We start from the raw sequence: 19,033 nt of genomic DNA, 5'->3' as shown, positions 1-19,033 counted from the left end.
TTACAAAATGAAGGATCAATTAATTCTTGAGTGTGTGAGTGACGTGATTCGCTTTTGCCTCGAGGAAGGCGGAGCAAGGGGCTGATTCATCGAATTTCCGATACCATTATATTCAACGGTCGTTGCACCGGCTTTTTGGTTATCCTTCATGCCAAATTTTTCGAAACAGCGTTATCGATTGATGGGGTCCTCGGGCAACTCTAAATTGCAACTAATCCAAAAGGACTTTACAGTAAATTTTCAAAAGAACAAAGGGTAATAAAAAATATTTTTATCTCAGAATTCAATATTTATCCGGCCAAAGATGGAAAAATAGTACACATTTGTTACAACAGCATCTACTAGGGATGAGCATCGATGGTCGATGTTTAGAAAACATCGATAGTAGGAGACCGATGTTCCATGTTTTCAACATCGATGTTACAGTGTCGATGTTTTTTGACCATCGATGGTAGGCTGTCGATGTTTTATAATTTTTTTTTTCTTCGCTTCTTATTCTTAAGTTCCACTTTTGTGAAGAGGGAATGACGAATATTCTTCTGATAAGAAAGTGACCTATCCGAACCTGTCAGGAGTTTTCTTCGCCATTTTCTAAAGCTGGACAGAATATTTCAAACACCAGAAATCGATTAGAGGGTAAATTGGCTTTAAAGCTACGTTTTTTAAATTCCGTTCCGGAGAAGATGTGGGAGATCTATATATAACTATAATGGAACCGAAGGCAAAAAAAGTAATTCCGAATAAATGTTATTAAAATAATAAACATCGTTTTTATTAATCAAGTTCGTAATAAAAGTTCAGAAATGACGAAGTTTGAAAAATTGGTGTTTCTAAAATGATTTATGCATATGAAAATAATTTGTGTTTTGAGTAATGGGTACTCAAAAAACCATCAATGTGTAGACTATTGGGTCGGCAGTCGTACCACCATCGATGGTGAGGTTCCGATGATTAATCGATGGTGGCCATCGATGTTTTTCTATCGATGCTCATTCCTAGCATGTACAAATATAGCAGTATGTAAATATACACATGTCGTATTGTTGTAACATAATTCATAATTGGTTCATCATTCATTGAATGATATTAATTGGTCAAGCAGACCACGAAAAATAGTGAATTCATAATTGTATGCTACTTATTATTTGCATTTCTTTGGCTGGAAAGAAATAAAATTGAAACCTGCGAAGAGCAGAAATATTTTTACTATAGCTCTCACATAAGACTCATAAATCCGAACCTCTTCAAAGGACACCAAATATTCTTGAAATTCTGTTTAATTCATACGTCGATCGTAAAAATGGATATTTAACTCAATAAAAATCATATACATAAAAATCATCCCTTAAATTAGAAACGTAAATAAAAATAAAACACCCCCTTACAACCTTCTTGCCAAATGCGAATCAACATCAGCAATGGATACCAAAGAAGAAAGGCCTTGGCCATTAAATATGAATGAAAATTTATTGCTCATAAAATAATAAATCTTACGGCAAACAAATGTACAATTAACTGGCAAACATCGTGTTTACATTTAAAAAACTATATATGCCCTAAGATAATATCAAAAATTATGCAAATGGGACGAGTCCAGCTAAATTAATATATGAAAAATTCCTTACGAGCTTACTTATGATTTGAAATGTTCTATATTACATTTTCATTTATTAATTTAAATCTAATTTAGATTTTATTTTAAACCCTTTACCATTAATTTATCATTAGTAAAATTAAAAATTCAATATACTCTTTAGAAAAATTGCCAAAATAAATTCACTTTTAGATTTTGATTACTTTGGCCTATATAATTTTTAATGTATAAAATAATATAATACAATCATTATATGTATGTTCAGATTTAAACAAAAACGATTAAAATATTAACAGCTTGGATGAACTTGCATAATGGGACTTTTAAAGGCAATCACTGTTTTTCATCGTGATATCTAATTTTGCCTTTATAATTAAGTCTTAAATTCAATTATATATAGATTTTTTATTACATAATAAAAATCGACTTTCCTTGGAAAACGAAACTCTGTGAAAACAACGTGAGATATGGAATTAACCTCACAAATCTTTACAAAAATAAATAAAATAAAATAAAAATAATACATCAAAAACGTATGCTTAATTATCATTTGATCTCCGGTAGGTAATCACGGTAGGAATACAATTTATATTCAAAATGCAAATATCAGTTACAACGAAAAAGTAGAAAAATGAATTGTCCTGCTAAAGTAAAGGTAGATGTAGAATGACTCTTTCAAATTAAAATATTTTTTATTATTAACACGAATTTCAGTCAATAATAATAAATATTTTCGTAAATATTACCAAAAATTATAATATTTAATAAATTATACAATCAAACTAAATATGAAAAACCGTCAAGCATGCAGCAACAGTATACAGATCAATGACAATACCAACCGAAAAAATAGCAGAAAAATAAAATAATTTACAATAAAATAAATAAGCATGTGACTGTATGCAGAGATTATATAAACTGCGTCTAAATTGTAACTACAAGCAATTTTGATTAATTCGATTCATTTTTTCGTAGAACAGGCCAAGTTAAACTATGATTCACGCTAGGAAAACTACTCGAGCAGTGTTAAAACGCCTGGGGATAACCAATTGTGGAAGTGATACGTTCAGACCATTCTCGCTATTTGAAAAATCAGATGTCAGAAAATATAAGCAGCCAGTTGGTTTCAAGAAAAGAAAGTTGTAATGGAATTCCAGCCAAAAAAAGTTTACTAATAAACGACCTTTCTAGTTAATACATAATATATAAGTACATAAACTGTCTTGACTGAATGGGTAACACGGTTCTACATTGGCACTCTTTTACCTACAAAAGTTAACCTGTTAACCCAGGCACTCTGACAAACAATTATTCAATTTTAATTTTTAGACGAAAAACATTAATTAGTAAAGTGGGCTGTCGGTCAAACCTGTTTTACAAAATAGAACTGTGTGGGGAGGAAAACGCACTCTACTCTTGCAAATGAGCCCAATATGTGTGCCACATCAGGAAGTGTCATGCAAGCATAAATGATTAATAACTATTATCTTGATTAACAAATTTCGACATTAAATAAAAAATGTTCATGATCTGTCGGTATTTTTTAATGTCAATTGATTAAAACTGCATTTTAAGGAGTGGAGAATATTTCAAGTCAAAAGGATAAAAACCTGTTTATAAAAGGACTAAAAAATGTGTCAAAACACACACTAACAATCATAAACAACAAAGCAAAATTACTTCTTTTGATGTGTTGAAACGAAAACTATGTCAGCTTGTTAAAAAAAATTACAAAATGCTAAGTCGAGCCATAGAGTCTAACAATTTCGGAATATCAAAAAAATATTCTCTAGTACTGAAAGAAAGAGCAACTAGAGTTTGGAATATTAAATAATACTTGCTGAAGAAACTAAGGTCTAAGAATCATAGTAATCTATTGACTAATCGTGAAAAAAGTAATACAGAAATTTCAAAGAGGCACAATAATGTGTAATAACATGTCACAGTAAACCTAACTAATACCACTAATACTAAACTTTTTTATGATGTTCAAGAATATCTAAACCTGCCCCAAGTTAGAAAAATGCAGAAAACAAGCTTGGAAAACAGTTCTTCATAATCTTAATTAAATAAATTATACTGTTTAGTTTTGAAAAATGAACTTACAAACTTCTAATTTTAAAAAAATGATATAACGAGCTTTAAAATGTCAAAAATAAATCTAAAACTAAATAAAACAATGCAGGTTAATGACAAACAAAATTAATAGTTAAGCTAAAACTTTGGGTAAAGGTTTTTTGGAGTAAATTGTAGTAAATAAATTTGTAGTAAATAATATTAAACAATAATGTCTAACTGTTTCAAAGAAATAATCAAAATATTTGGTATAGTTTTAATTAATTAACACATGAATTAGAAGGTTCCTCAGTAAAGAAATTAATTCAATAATTTGCTTGATAATACGTAATTAATGAGGTTTGTAGATTTTTGATATATTAATTAACAGCATCAATATCCTTGATAATTGTGTAGTTTACGAAAAGTACAAATTATATATTATAAATGAATTTCTTGTTTGAAAAATCGGACAGGCTCAGGCGTAGTAACACAGGGCTCGATTCTTGGACCTACCCTCTTCCTAATGTATAAAAATAATTTACCTAAACTAAAAAAAACCCGCTCTGTGTACAGAGTATTACAATATTAATACAATAATTATATACAATAGAAAATATATTCAACTAGGTAATCGCAAAGTTAGATAAATATTTCACTAAATGGAAAATGCGATTTTATTCACAAAGGCCGTGCATTAGAAAAGATTTAGCGTTTATGAGAGAAATACTAAGAGAGGTAGTGAGAAGCAATAATTTTAATTATTAATTATAATCAATACCTAGTCTAATGGCTGGATAGAAATCTGAATTGTACCACCATTTTTTGGATGTTAAAATATCCTAATAAACAAAAGCGAAAAATATATAAAATTAATTTTTTTCAACATCGAGAGATATATTAATTTTCTTGATAAAATATTTGATAAACGGGGTACTGCTAGGGTACAAAACTTACATTGTACAGTATTGAAAAAGAGAAACTGGGTTTAAACGAAGTATTTGACTAGTAAACATAAAAATTGGGTTTAAAAGACATATTGGATTGGTTAACTTACATTTGATTGGTTTGTTGTGAGGTAAAAAATAAGTATAGAATTTTTACAGTGGAATAAATTAAATCAATTTTTCATTGAATAAGAGTTTCTTGATAAATAGGTAAAGATTTTGGCATATTTCTAGACAATAAAAAGGAAACAATAATTTTCTAATAGGAGCAACGTCAATTTCCTTGATAAAATGTTTTTATCAGTACGTTTAAAATTAAATGACATTGTGTGGTAATATATAAAAAAATACATAATGTTTTTTTAAACATTTCATTTGCCTGTTGGTAGGAAAAATAAACAAGACCAAACAAATTTCTCATTGAATAAACATTAATTTGCTTGATGGACTGTGACTGGAACAATTTAAACTAAAAAAACACCATATAGCGTTGAAGCAAAAATCAAAACCAAACAAATTTCACATTGAATAAAAATTAATTTGCTTGATGAACTACTAAAAAAGTAATTCGGAAGGAGTTTTTAAAAATTTCTCATTGTATAAAAGATAATTTTGGATAAAGTTGTCTAGAAAGCAGGGATAAGATAAAAACCACTCTCCAAATAAGGTAATTTGCTTGGTAGAAGGTGGGTAAGTTTGATAAAAGTTAAAACTGAACGACTCTGTCTAGCTAAAAAAAATTGAAATGTTTAAAAAATAGGAACAAAATGTTATTTTCTAAACATTCTACATTTACCAAAGCTCATAAACATAAAACGTCATATTACAATTGTACATTATCAACGAGGAGGCAACGATCCGACGTAAGTCCCCCCCTTCCCATGAGCAGGTCGTGTACATTACAACTGGCCGAACGGAACTTAACGAAGCATCTGTCAACTTTCTCTTCCCTGTCGGCCGTTATTAGCCGTTCTTCGTCGAATGTCACAGGAATGTAGACCGTTAAAAAACCAAACCATTCTCAGCAAATGCCACCAGAAAGAAGACCCTTTCTAAACACTATTATGACGAACATACAGGATGTAAAATTAACAATGAAATAATGGCTATTTTTTAAAAAATGAATAAAAATAGAAAGTCTCATAGAAATCATAACAAAAATGCGTAAGCTATGTTTGCTTAACAATAAAAAAATATTAAAAATCCAATATAGTTTCTCGCCGTCTAAAAATTGCAATATACATTGTGCTAAAGCAGGTGTTAACAGATCTATATTTTTTTAGGTAATCCTTCTTGGCTTATCCTTATTTAACAACCAATATTTTAAATTCAAAGATGGATAATTTTTTTAAACAAAATAATTTGGGTCATTTGTATTATTATTGATGGGTTCGTTGCATTTTTTATTAATGTTATATTTCGTGCTGTCTTAAAAATTGCAAAATACATTGAGTTAAAGTTTGAAATAGCTGGTTTATTAAAACAAAAGTATTTTGTTCGGTAAGTGTATCAGGTTTTCTCAGTTTAAGCCATATTTATTTTACAATCAACAAAGATCTATTGTTTTAATGAAAATAAATTGGCTGATTTATATTATTATTGATGGGTTTGTTAAATTGTTATTAATAACTCCGATATAGTTTGTTTCTTACTGTTTAAAAATTGCAATATACATTGAGTTAAAGTTTGGAAATAACTGATTAAAGATAATTATTTGCCTGATTTATATTATTTTGATGGGTTCGTTATATTTTTTATTAAAAAAGCCAATTCAGTTTGTTACTGCTTTAAAATTGCAAAATGCATTGAGTTAAAGTTTGGAAATAACTGATTAAAGATAATTATTTGCCTGATTTATATTATTTTGATGGATTCGTTACATTTTTTATTACAAAAGTCAATTCAGTTTGTTACTGTTTTAAAATTGCAATATGCATTGAGTTTAAGTTTGGAAATAACTGATTTATAAAAGAAAATGTATTTTGTTCAATAGATTTATCAATCAATATTTTGAAGGAAGAGATCAATTTTTTAAAGAAAATTATTTGACTGATTTATATTATTTTTTAATAAAAAAATATTGTTTTGTTACGAAATTGTTAAAAATGCAATATAAATGATGTTAAGTTTGGAAATAACTGGCTTATGAAAGAAAATGTGTATGTTTCGGTGGGTTTATCAGGCTTTTCGGTGATATGATGTTTACGAATAATTGATCAGATAAAAATCGTTAATCAATTTCCTATGCTAACATAGATTTTAAGCTTTCAAACACCACTCAAACTAATTGAATAAAATGTGAAAGAAAGTATGCGAATCAACTTTCCAAAATCCGATGCAACAGTCATTGGCATATCGTCTACGCTAATTTCGCCCAACTGGCGATTTCCAGGCTATGCCGTTAAGCAGATTTTCATAAAGCGGTCAAACGATCACGTACAACTTTTTAAGAGGGGATATGCCCCCATTCACGCTAAAAATTACATTCACACACTACACTTCGTCCCCACTACCCCAAGGAAGAGGGTTGTCGCAACGTTTGTCCGCCATTTGGTTAGAATTTTGGACCATTATTTTGTATTCACACGCTTTTAAAATATTTTAAAAAGAGAAGGAGGTTGTAACTTGGTTATAAGTAGTAGATTATAAGTAGAGCTTTAAGCTTAATGAGGATTAAACTAAGCCGTTCAAGAAGAATAGAATGGTTTAACCTTTAACTAATGGAAATAAAACAATGGACAAATATTTCAACTATTCTTTCCCCCACTTGTGATTAAATAAATAATAAAAAAATATGACTTAAAATTCCTAAATCATTGTAGTTAAATGAGGGTGGTTATCGATCCATAGCTGTGATTTAACATTCAAATAACAAATTTGACAAAAAAAAGGTAAGAATATTATTCCATAAATTCAAGTATGTAGCAAAATTTCAAAATTACACACAATTAAATTTGTTAATTTTGCATTATCCCAATCCATAATTTCTTATACGTTTATTTCTTGAGAAGACAAAAGATTATATATTAGACCCGTTAAACGTTGCTCACATAACCCTATAAAATATAAATTTACGTAACTCTCCGCCTCGCCAAATTGAACTTTAAAAACTTCCATGTTACAAGGGGGATGTTTTTTTTTTCAATTAGCAGTATGTGCAAAATCAATAGTAACTTTTCCTCCACATAATTAACCTAGTAGAATTTCAGAAAAAAAATTGCATCACATAATAGCAATAAAATTGTCATTAAATATAGACTCAAATACAATAAATTCTAGGATCAAAACTCATCCAAGAGGTTTTTTAATTGCTCGATTAAATACAAGTCACTTAAATTGGATACATTAAATTACATATCAAAAACATATTCTTATTATTATTTAAAATTGGTTAATATAATTATGTGTTGTTTGTGGCATTTAAACACAAACGTTCATTTTTTATTAATCCCTCTCTACTCAAGTTTATCTAATAAGGGGAGCTTGCAATGAAATGCGAGGACTTAGAACGTTCCCTGTACTAAAAAAAATCCTTGTGTGACAGGGCTGATTACATTCCACAGGTTGGCTAAGTTTGTGGGAAGTTGGGCGAAGACGGATGATCAGAAGTAGCTCAGGGCCCGATTTGTGGTTCTATCCTATTTCTAATGTATATAAATGCTTTGCCTAAATTTAAAAAAAAAAACTACATGGCGATTCGAGTATGAGGCCTTACAAAACTCAGCGACAGCTATCTTCCTAATAGAACCTACGGTTTTATTCAGCCAACCAGTCCTAGCGGAATTTGGTCAAGATGAAAAGGTGAAAGGCCGGATTTTCTGTCCTACTTTGAGTCCATTTCAATTTCAGTTTTCACTTTTAGCGTTGTCGCCTAGGTTAAAATGGATGCACAAGCGTTTCAGCCATCTAGTATGGGACAAATATCTCGAAACTGCTTATATTGCTTTTAATTGGCATACAAACACGGGAAAGAAATGATCCGTTTTCATTATCATTTTGGTTTAACAGGGCGAATTAAAAAGAAATATATGATGGTTTTTCTAGCGAAGCTTTAAACTTGTTGGTTGGAGAGACTGGGCAGTTGTTGGCAATAGTCATCCGAAATGCTGTAGCACGTTTCCAGCCATTTGACAGCTTTATTTGTTTTTTAACAAGACGAATTAGAGTTTTTTTTTTTTTTGCCAAGCATTAAACCTGTTGTTGGAGTCAGGACAGATGTTGGCAGTAGTCATTTCGGATGACTGTTGCACGTTTCCAGCCATCTGACAGTTTTATTCGGTTTCATTATCTTTTTTTTAACTAGTCGTATTATTAGATAGAATATTATGATTTTTTTATAGCTAAGCTTTAATTTGTTGGTTGGAAGGACTAGGTAGTCGATGGCAGTAGTCATCCGAAAGGCTGTTGCACGTTTCCAGCAATCTGACGGTTTTATTCAGCAGACACGACTTACGGCAATTTTACCTAACGAAAATGTTAAAAAAGGTGAAAGGCCGAAGAAAATCCAGTGCTCCATTTTTTGTCGGACGAAGCCAGTGGCATCGGCACTCAGCGCATTAGGGAGAAATTAAGTTTATCCTAAAACGCTTGGCTCTAAACTATACTGGATTTTTGTAGGAAAATATTATTTAAAAAATTTCTGAATATTCGAAATCCGTCGAACATGACCCAATCGTAAGGATTTGATTCTTATTCAATATCATCTTGTATGCAAAAAGAGTGGATAAGAAAGGATGTATCGTAAAATAAAGAAAATGGGGAGTTTTTTCGATTGTGTTTGTGTGAGTGCGCGGGCGCTTTTCGTGAGTAATCAGTGTCTTTGTGTGAGTGCGTGCGTCGTGCCGTTGTGTGAGTCCGAAGGGGTGGGGGAGGGGGAAAAAGAGAGCGTGATAGAGAACGGGCGAGAGGGGGGTGCGAGAGAGAGAAAGAGAGAGAGCGCCCGAGAGTGAGAAGCGAGTCAAGGTAATATCGAGAGGACAAAATGGAGGAAAAGATATTTTCTCAAAACTAATCCTAAAAGTCTCAACCGTTGCGATTTTAATCCCATTTTAAACGGACAGTTTGGTCGTTAACAATAAAAATGAAATGAAAATAAAAAAGAGTTCCAGATAATCGGATCGTCGTAGTTTGGCGTCCGGTCCCGTCCTACAGGCATTGATACAATCAACGGGTTTCTACTTGGGAAATTTGATTGCAGCCCCTTTCAACCTGGAGTTCAAACTGGCCGATTTCTTTTTCTATAACATTTTTTTCTTTTCTTATGTCTGTAAATCTGCGATTTGCCCCACCATTAATCAATCGAATGACGGTGTTTAATTATAAAATAAAATAAAAATAAAAAATCACCCCAAAAAAGAAGAAAAAAGGCATTTAGAGTGATGATAGCCGTGAGACAGTTTTGCAATGTCTTGACTGTTCACCCCCGTTCGCTGTGAAAATCCCATAGATGCAAAAATTGCGAAACGTCACACGGCCCACACTTACGATAGTTGTAAAAATAAAAATTAAATTCTTTTATTGTTTCCCTTACCGGGGTCCTCTCATTGATTGCTGCAGTTTTGATGTTTTCGATGTTTCCTTGGAGTCTGATCCATTATTCCTACACGTTCTGCACTGTTAACACAACACCACCAGACACTTTTTTCTTATTCAACGTAAATGAAAAAAAAAGGAAAAGAAAAATCAAGAAAAAATCACATCGATGAATTGTCAGGCCCCGAAAGGTAATAGATTCTGTACGAAACACTTTCGAACAGGAGTCTTTTTACATATTTGGACACTTGCACTGGAAAAAGTGTAGTTTCCTAAAAATAAATGTAGGCCGAAGATGACATTACCGAAATCCGCAAATATCAGACCAGGGTCAATAATAGACGGTGTCGTTACAAGAACATCGTCTCGGATCCGGTTCAAACGGAGGAAAAATCGGCAAATACATTATAATATATTTTGCACAGCTACATATCATGTTTCGACACTGTTTATCGTGGGGTCGGTTCAGTTCTTCATCGGCAAAACGACGTGTCCGGCTTGAGCGATCGTCACTGGACAGCGGCCCGCTTTCGAAAAAAAAGTCCAATTTTGTCTAAATGCACTTTTCTTTCACTTTTTTCTTCTTTGACAAAATCAACCGACACTGACGCAGATCTACTCACCAAAACAAAGCCGTGAGGGCGTTTGGCCGAGTGGAAACCCGTCGAAAAACATCCGCGTCTGTCTTAGAGACTCCGCTTCGTCCGAATTCACAACGGGAGCCGTGGAAATTCACCTGATTTTCAAATAAAAACACTATTTCTGGTCAGAGAGTCGTCGTGCAGGAGTTAACGGAAGCCATATTGAGTCGGAATGGAGACGGGAGAGAGGGGCGCCTGTGGAGGGGGTGGCTGTGCGCCCCTACGGCGACCCGAGGGGGCGCTCTCGCGGGACCGGCGAAAACCAGCAGAACAGCCGCCCGACGGCACACCGACAAACCCGCCAAACCACCAACCACCCCAGTAACAATTGTCCACTATTCAACAATTGACTTGGCAGAAGTTTCTTCCTCAAATGAGTCATTGTCAATTCCATGATCAATTTTTGATACACTTTGTATCAAAACATACATGGGAAAGGCTACAAAACACCATTACATAGAAAATATGTATTATGAAAATTACAGTTGAGAACACGAACTTAAAAGCAGAAGAATAAACTCATATCTTGTTATCCCACAAGTATATTCAAAATAGAAAAATTATGGATTCTGCCAAAATACTCTCCTGACCAACTGCAGAAGGAAGAGAATATGTGTCCAACATTTTTCACTAATTAGCCATCGACATGGTAATTTGTCTTGCTCAAATTTGTCATCTTCAGTTCCGTGTGACCCAAAGTCACTAGGAGGAAACAGTCAATTTAGAATACATTATCCCGAAGAAAACATAATAATACGATACATAACTAACAACATATTAGTATCCGTCAAGTTTGCTGGAGAAAACGAAGAAAAAAATATACTTTCTTTTTAAAACTATAGTTCCTACTCACAGTTAGTTGTTTTCAACTTTTTTAACCGGAAGAGCGCGTAGGCAGTATTATTATCTTATATTATAATTACTTTTATTGTTATTATTACTTTACATTTATATTCTTTATTATTGCTTTATTTTCTTATTATAATTTTACCAGAAAAAGTAGGCAACAAAAATGAATCATTAGGTTTTCGTTATTTGCCATACTTTTGCGAACTATCAGAAAAAGTAGGTTGAAAACAACCACATTGTGAGTAGGAACAACATTTTTAAAAAGAAGCCGAAGGTCGTGAGTTCGAATCCCGCTCGTAACACTACCTTTTTTTCATTTTGACCAAAACCTTACATAAAAAGATTTTTGAAAAGATTGAACAACAACTCACTCCACCATTTATCATTTCTAACAGCTCATAGTATTCTCCTGTCAAATTTCGGAAACAAATGACCATGTGATTACAATATCTCACTATTCAATGATTGACCTCGTAGACCTTTCTTCCTCATATGTCTCAATCACAACTCCATGATCAATTTAGATACAATTTGCTTCAAAACAAAATAAATGTAATATAAAAAAGCTTTATTATGACAATTTCGGGTAAGAATACGAACCTAATAGCACATGAATAAACTCATATATGACAAGTTATTCGAATACAAGATGAATTCAGTCAATATTACTCTCTTGGCTAAATGCAAAAGCAAGAGATCATGTGATCAATTTCTCCCTATTTGATAATTGATTGGAGGCTTTTCTTCCTCAAATATTCATTATAATTCATCAATGAAACCCACAGTAAATTGGAGGAACAAACAATTTAAAGGAATTGTGCAGAGAAACATTATATGAAAAAATTTAAATATGACAATTTTAGTGGAGATGCACCCCAAAACACCCTTTTAGGACGCTCGGAAAACTAGAGAATATAAGATCTCGCTACAACGCCATAGTTATCCGGGAAGATTTTTCTAGCTCAAATGTGCCAATCACAACTCCATGATCAATTTAGATACTATTTGTTTCAAAACAAATATTCGAAAAGGTATAAAGCATTGTAGTATAAAAAAAGCTTTATTATGACAATTTCAGGTGAGTATACGAACTTCATAACAAAAGAAAAAGTTCATATCCGATAGTTACTCGGAAACAGGACGGATTCAGTCAATATTACTCTCCTGGCTAAATACAGAAGCAAGAGAACATGTGATCACCATTTCTCACTATTCAATAATTGACCTGTCGGAAAAACTGAAATATGACAATTTTTATTATTATTGGTAGTAGTAGTAGGATTTATTATAATGTTAAGCGAAAAGAAAATAATCTGTAGTATTTTTTTAAGTTGTAAACACGTTTTATAATTTGTAATTATGTTATTTTTATTATGTTTAATTCAAGTAATACCTAACACGGGGCATGATGTGCAATACATTTTTTTTGCTTTTTATTGTATATTACAAGTACCTGCATTTTGGTATCTAGTAATAATGTATGAATAAATCATTAAGAAAACAAGAGTGGAGAAACTACCCACTGGTTAGTACTGCTAACCATTCTTTATTCAATTGTCACTGGATAGAAGATCCCGTGGCCATCGTCTTTTTAGTCGGCGAAGAGGGTTGGAAGGAATTCGTCGGGATGAGAGGATTTGAATTTGAGGATTTATAGTGGTTGGGAGGTTTGTGAAAAAAATTTTTTTTTTCGGATCACGGGAGTGGATTACATCTTGGACAAAAGGAATATTTAGGTCTTTATGGGTAGTGTTGTTGGACACATAAAAGGGAGCATTAAGGATTTTTCTGAGGATGATGGATTGGGCTCTTTGGATGCGTAGGATATTGGAATGTTTGGCTGAACCCCACACTTCCAGTCCCTAAGTCCATATTGGCTTCACTAGGGTGATATAAAGTAGTCTTTTGTTTAAGAGAGGTAGGTTAGAACGTCTGTCAAGAAGTCGTGGAAGTGCTCTGTAACGTTTCATAACTTCTTGCCGTTTCAGTCGTGTGTGTGGATTCCACGTCAGACGTTTGTCAATATATAGTCCTATGTAGCGCACCTTGTCCGCAATTGGGAGGGGTATTTGATTGAAGTAGACTGGAGGGTGAAGGTTATGTGGGTGGATTTTTCTGGGTTGAATTTGGGTCTTTTTTTTTACACCATGATTCCAGTAGTGTGAGGTGTTCTTGAAGGTTTCGAGTGGAAATGACTGGATCAGAATTGCTTGAAAGGATCGCTGTATCGTCGGCAAAGGTTAGAGTGGTAGTTTGAGGTTGGGATAGGAGGTCTGCCGTGTACACTTGGTACAGTACGGGCGCCAGAACACTGCCCTGCGGAACACCAGCAAGGAGAAGGCGGTTTGGGGAAGACGCCGATCCTTCAATGATTCGGAAGTACCGGTCAGTGAGGTAGCTTCGAAGGATAAGGTAATAGGTTGAGGGAAGGATGTCCTTGAGCGATAACAGCAAGCCCGGGTGCCAAACTCGATCGAAGGCCTGGGCCACATCAAGAAAGTCCCCCGAACAATACTGGCCCAACTCAAGAGAGGCAGAAATAACATCTACAACTCGGTGGCACTGCTGAACTGCTGAGTGACCGTCACGAAATCCAAATTGATGGTCGGGGATAACTTTTTTTAGAATTAAGGATTGAGTGATACGTTTTAAAATAAGCCGTTCTAGGATTTTTTCTAAAATCGGTAGTAGGCTAATGGGTCTGTAGGAAGTAGGACAATGTGTGTTTTTTGGGTTTAGGAATCATACGGATGACAGAATGTTTTCAGGGACGAGGAAAATAGATTGTGCGTAGGACTGAATTAAATATATAGGTGATGAATATTACGGATTTCTTTGGAAGGTGTTTGAGGATTTGGGGAGTTAGCAAGTCAAATCCAGGAGCTTTTGTAGGTTTGAGCTGGCGTATAGCATACTGGACATCTGACGGAGAGAAAGATTTAGGAGGAAGAGATAAAGGGAGAGGAGAGTTTAGGAATGTGAAATGTGCAATAAAAAATTTAAAAAACACACCCAGTTATTATTTAACATTTGAAATAACTGGACAAAACAAAAACATTTGTTAATAGAAACGGTGTACAAGAAAATGAAGGAAATTATTAAAATCCGTATAATTTTATTCCTACTCACAATAGAAGGTAGAACGAAAAAATGCCACGTTTGTTTTATGTATAAACACAATTTTAACTAAGACAGAAAAAATTATAAAAAGGCGGTGGCCGAGTGGTTAGGACGTCCAACTCGTATTTGCCACGTTAGCCGTCCTGAGTTCGACTCTGACTCACCGTGGCTTTTTAGTTTAGAATAGTATAGAAACCGTATTATAAAATGGTTTGACCCCCTCATCCGCGAACCCAAGGGGTGTGACATTTGGCCTTCCGTTGCTTCTAATTGATTAACTAATTCATCTTTATAGTCACAGATTTTTTCAGCAGTGGTTTCATTGACCATTTCGTTTAAGACGATGTCGGTTTTCACATGTCCAGCGTGGGTCGGAGGACCCTGAGATGAATCTATTCGATTCAACTAGTCACTGAAAGTTTTGATAGAACTGTAACCTTCAAGAAACCAAACTTGGTGTAATACTATAATTCGTACGTGTGGAATGCAATTAGTGGTGCAATCCGTAGAAAATTATTCGTTTTTGTTAGATGCAATATCTCATGTTTTCATAATTTGTCCTATCTTTACAACTTCTCTTGGAACTAATTAGGTTATAGTCTAATTTTTAACTTTATGCGATACTGATTTATATTAAAACGAAATCTTTTAAACTAGCATTCTTAATTTAAATATGCCACGAGTCAAGCTGCATCAAAAATTAACGCTGCAAGTATTGAATATTTAGTAAATAATTCAAATTTCAATCACTTCTTAAACGACCTTTTCTAAACAAATGGACTTGATCTGATAAGAAAAGAAAATCAGCACTCAGTTAAAATCCGTTTTTGCATTCATAGACAGATCTTTATCTCTGAGAAAGAGAAAGAACAAATATTAAACTCTCAGTGGCCTGGGTTTTTCTATATTGGATCTACAGATTTTCCTTTTTTTAATTGTTGGAAGTACGCAGGCTACTACATCTAGTGATAAATATGGAAAGTTGTCGGGGCAAAGGAAAATGTATGTCGCAAAAGACAACTTCCAACAGATAACAGCAATCAACACGTTGAAAAAAATATTACGTGTCCCGAAAGATTTTACCTAATCTTGTTAATTCTGCAGTGTTTACATTAATATTTTTCAGTAATAACCACGTTTGTAGTGCTGATGGGTCATTTTTTCCCAGACACATTAAATTGTCCTAAACCTTTAAAAACCGATCTGTAAACAGATACTCTTATCCTCGAATCTTTTAATATAATCCCCGGCCATCAATTTCGATTTAGGCTTTACCACTGTTCAGCAGTGTTGACCGAAGCTGTATGATATCGAAATGGCATCTGGAATTGTTCTGGAAACTCAAGGGCAACCAACCCTCTACATACTTCATTATCCTCAAGTCTTACCTGGCCGAAAGATTCTTTAGATTATGGATCTAATACACTCTCGTTTATACAAAACCAACGGAGGCGTCAGGATAGCGTTCTCGGTTTATTGATGATGATGAAGAAGACTAGGAAGTGGAGGTTTTATGTTCCCCAAGCACTGCAGCCTTGTGGCTTATTTTACTTTTCCTAGTTCCTTAGTTCAGTGCAATCGACTCGATCCTTCTCCTAAGGAGTACTAGGTCATTGACTGATAATTCCTTTCTTGGGTTTTCCTTGTATCCCAGGTTATCTACAACCACCATAATGGAATCTTTTGCCGCACATCTCCAGGTGGCAATATTTTTCCAGACTTTCATAAAGCCTTGATACTGTCGACCATGCTACACTGATCTCTCAACTCTCATGTTTTAGAATCCATGACTGTCTCCTGAAATGTTTCCATTCTTATCTACCTGGCCAAAACCAAGCTGTTAAATTAGCATCTTTAGTTTTCAAAACAAAATTCCAGTTCTTCAAGGCTCACTTCTTGGCCCTTTCTTGTTTAAAATCTTTAGTCATTTCCTCTTGTTTCCAGAGGTGTTTGTTGTTGCAAAATTTATTTTGCCCATTTTACTGACGATCTAAAAATCTTCACGTCAATAGGGTCCATTAGTGAGCCTTAAGAAAATTGTCTAACCAACTTTAAACAGTGTTAACAAAATAATAAATGTTCCTCAATACAAATTAAATGTAAAATTGTTACCTTCCACCACTGCGATTTAAGTTTTGTTTATGTCTATAAATATCTGTATTTAGCATTGATTGCTGTGATTCTGTAGAAGATCTTGGAGTCCTCTTCTATAATAAATTCAATTTTAAGAATCATGTCGCGTGAAAGAAAATTCCAGGGGCGACGGGGGAATCGAAATCACGAAATAATGTTTAAAAAAATAAATATATAATTTTTATTATAGCATTATATTCTGTTATTGTTAATCTTGATATTCATATAATTTATTATTACTGTTTTATTTTAAGAGTTGTGTTTTTTACTATTCCTTGTAAAACGTATATATTTGTAATTGAGATTTTTCCAGTTAAATAAATAAATGTAACTCAACACGAAAAATCCAAAACATTCCCTATCCATCAGACCATCCTACCTCCAATAAATTACGACCTGATGCCCCTTCCTACCTAAAACTCCATTCTCTTCCTCCGCGATCAGAGTAGACAAGACATTGTACTGGAATTTCCGTACACCACTCAAAAAGACAGAACTGAAGTTACCTATTAATTAAAAGACTACTGGACAACAGATCTAGCAAATAAAGCTATATTCCATAGAACTATGGGGTTAAACCGAACCTTCAAATATCCGCAGAACCCAAACCCTACGGTCATAAACCCTTAGATCTATTGTCAACTCCCGTTATATATTTCCAATGGCATCATAACGACCTAAATGTTCAATTCATAAAAGCTTTCCTTCCGATCTCTTCCCAATAATCCTCATCGAGGTCTGGACAGACAGTGGTCCCGTTTTTAGAAGTGCACTGGATAGCTTCTACATTGGATTTAATACGAACTATCTCTCAGTAACTTTTGCAGATAAAATAAAATAAATCAAAATCAGTCATTCAGGTACCAGACGGTACTCCTTGATCGTTGATGATCATCTTAAATCCGATTATTAATGTAAATATAACCGGTTCTGGGTTCGAATCCCGGCATAGCCCATGGGTTAGTTGGTCGGTAAGCCCTCCTGTATTACAGGAATTAGTTTACTTAACGAACTTACATCTAACCCAGTTAGCTACAGTTAAAACATCCTTTCTAGGATAATGTGATGTCAAGAAATAATGCAGAACACGATGGATATTCCGATATTATATTAAAATTTGATGTATATTAAATACTGTAGTCCACACCGAAAGGAATACCGTCATTGTTTAACACAAAAACCACCAAATAGGAATAAAAAACATAAGTTGGGTCGATCAAGAGAATATCACATCATGAACAAATTTATACGGGACAAAATTACTGGTAAGCAGGAGAAAAATGGTATCTTATGCCAGAATTTGTTCTATGCCACTAAAGAATCTTAGAAACACGGGATACCACAATTCCACAATACTGACCTCGAGGATTTTCACAAATGTGTCATTCTCAATTACATGGCACCCAAGGTCGCATAAATCACTTGTAGAAATGATCGATTTGGACGCATTTTGCGGAAAAACAAATTTTTGGAAAGCTTCAACACACGAGAACATAATTGATACATTCAAAAGCAACGTGTTTAGAACATTGCAACTAGAAACATAGAAACACGGGAGGACGATGGAAAAATATTGGAAAATATATCAGAACATGAAAACACTTGGGTACATCGATAATGGTTATCTTAAATCAGATTATTATTTCCGTTTAAAAATCATGATCTATTTAGGCTGTATGCTTTAATCAAGCGATTTGTTTGCAATTTCACGTAACATTTAATTTATTCCCGGCTTTGTGGCGATAATCTATTGAGCTATTAATGTACCAGGGTTTGACTCTCTTTGTTTAAACAAACCATGCTTTTCTGATAGAAATACGTACAGGGCACAGTTATATGGCAGTTAAGGTTAAACTGTACTGTAATACGGCTTTAAATACGAAATTTTATTATCTGCCCCAGCGCGATGACACGGTACAATCAGATTCAACTCTATTGTTTACCGAACAATCTGTCACCTTGAATCCGATGGTGCTCTTTTATTATCGGGTAAATTATGATCGCAAGACTACTCGAAACTAATGAGTATACTAAGTGAAGTTGAAGGGAAGACAATGACGGGAAAGGTTTAGGATGAATGTGTTGGGATCAGGGTTCAAGATTTTAAGGAGACGTTATGTATCGACTTCTTTCCCTTCTGTGAACAAACGGGATTTAAAGGT

At 33.7% G+C, this 19,033-nt stretch overlaps 1 protein-coding gene across 6 annotated transcripts in view; it reads right to left on the bottom strand.

The window, feature by feature from the left end:
* The window catches only part of LOC106663301 (AF4/FMR2 family member 4-like), a 144,145-nt gene that overhangs the window by 98,838 nt on the left and 26,274 nt on the right, over positions 1-19,033 (bottom strand). For 2 of the 6 annotated variants that reach the window (XM_014388015.2, XM_014388016.2), the window contains exon 1: positions 10,127-10,948. The exons of the other annotated variants lie outside the window; for them this stretch is intronic. Coding sequence is in view for 1 of the 2 variants with exons in the window: in XM_014388016.2 (XP_014243502.1) it covers positions 10,127-10,140 (14 nt within the window). In the remaining variant the exon portion in view is untranslated. Of the gene's footprint in view, positions 1-10,126; positions 10,949-19,033 lie in introns of those variants that run through there. 6 annotated transcript variants of the gene reach the window in all.

The sequence above is a fragment of the Cimex lectularius genome, unplaced genomic scaffold (genome assembly GCF_000648675.2).
Source record: "Cimex lectularius strain Harlan isolate CLEC.00 unplaced genomic scaffold, Clec_2.1 scaffold221, whole genome shotgun sequence".
Classification (NCBI taxonomy): Eukaryota; Metazoa; Arthropoda; class Insecta; order Hemiptera; family Cimicidae; genus Cimex; species Cimex lectularius.
The sequence above is the reverse complement of the archived record's forward strand: the minus strand, read 5'-3'. Positions and strand labels throughout refer to the sequence as shown.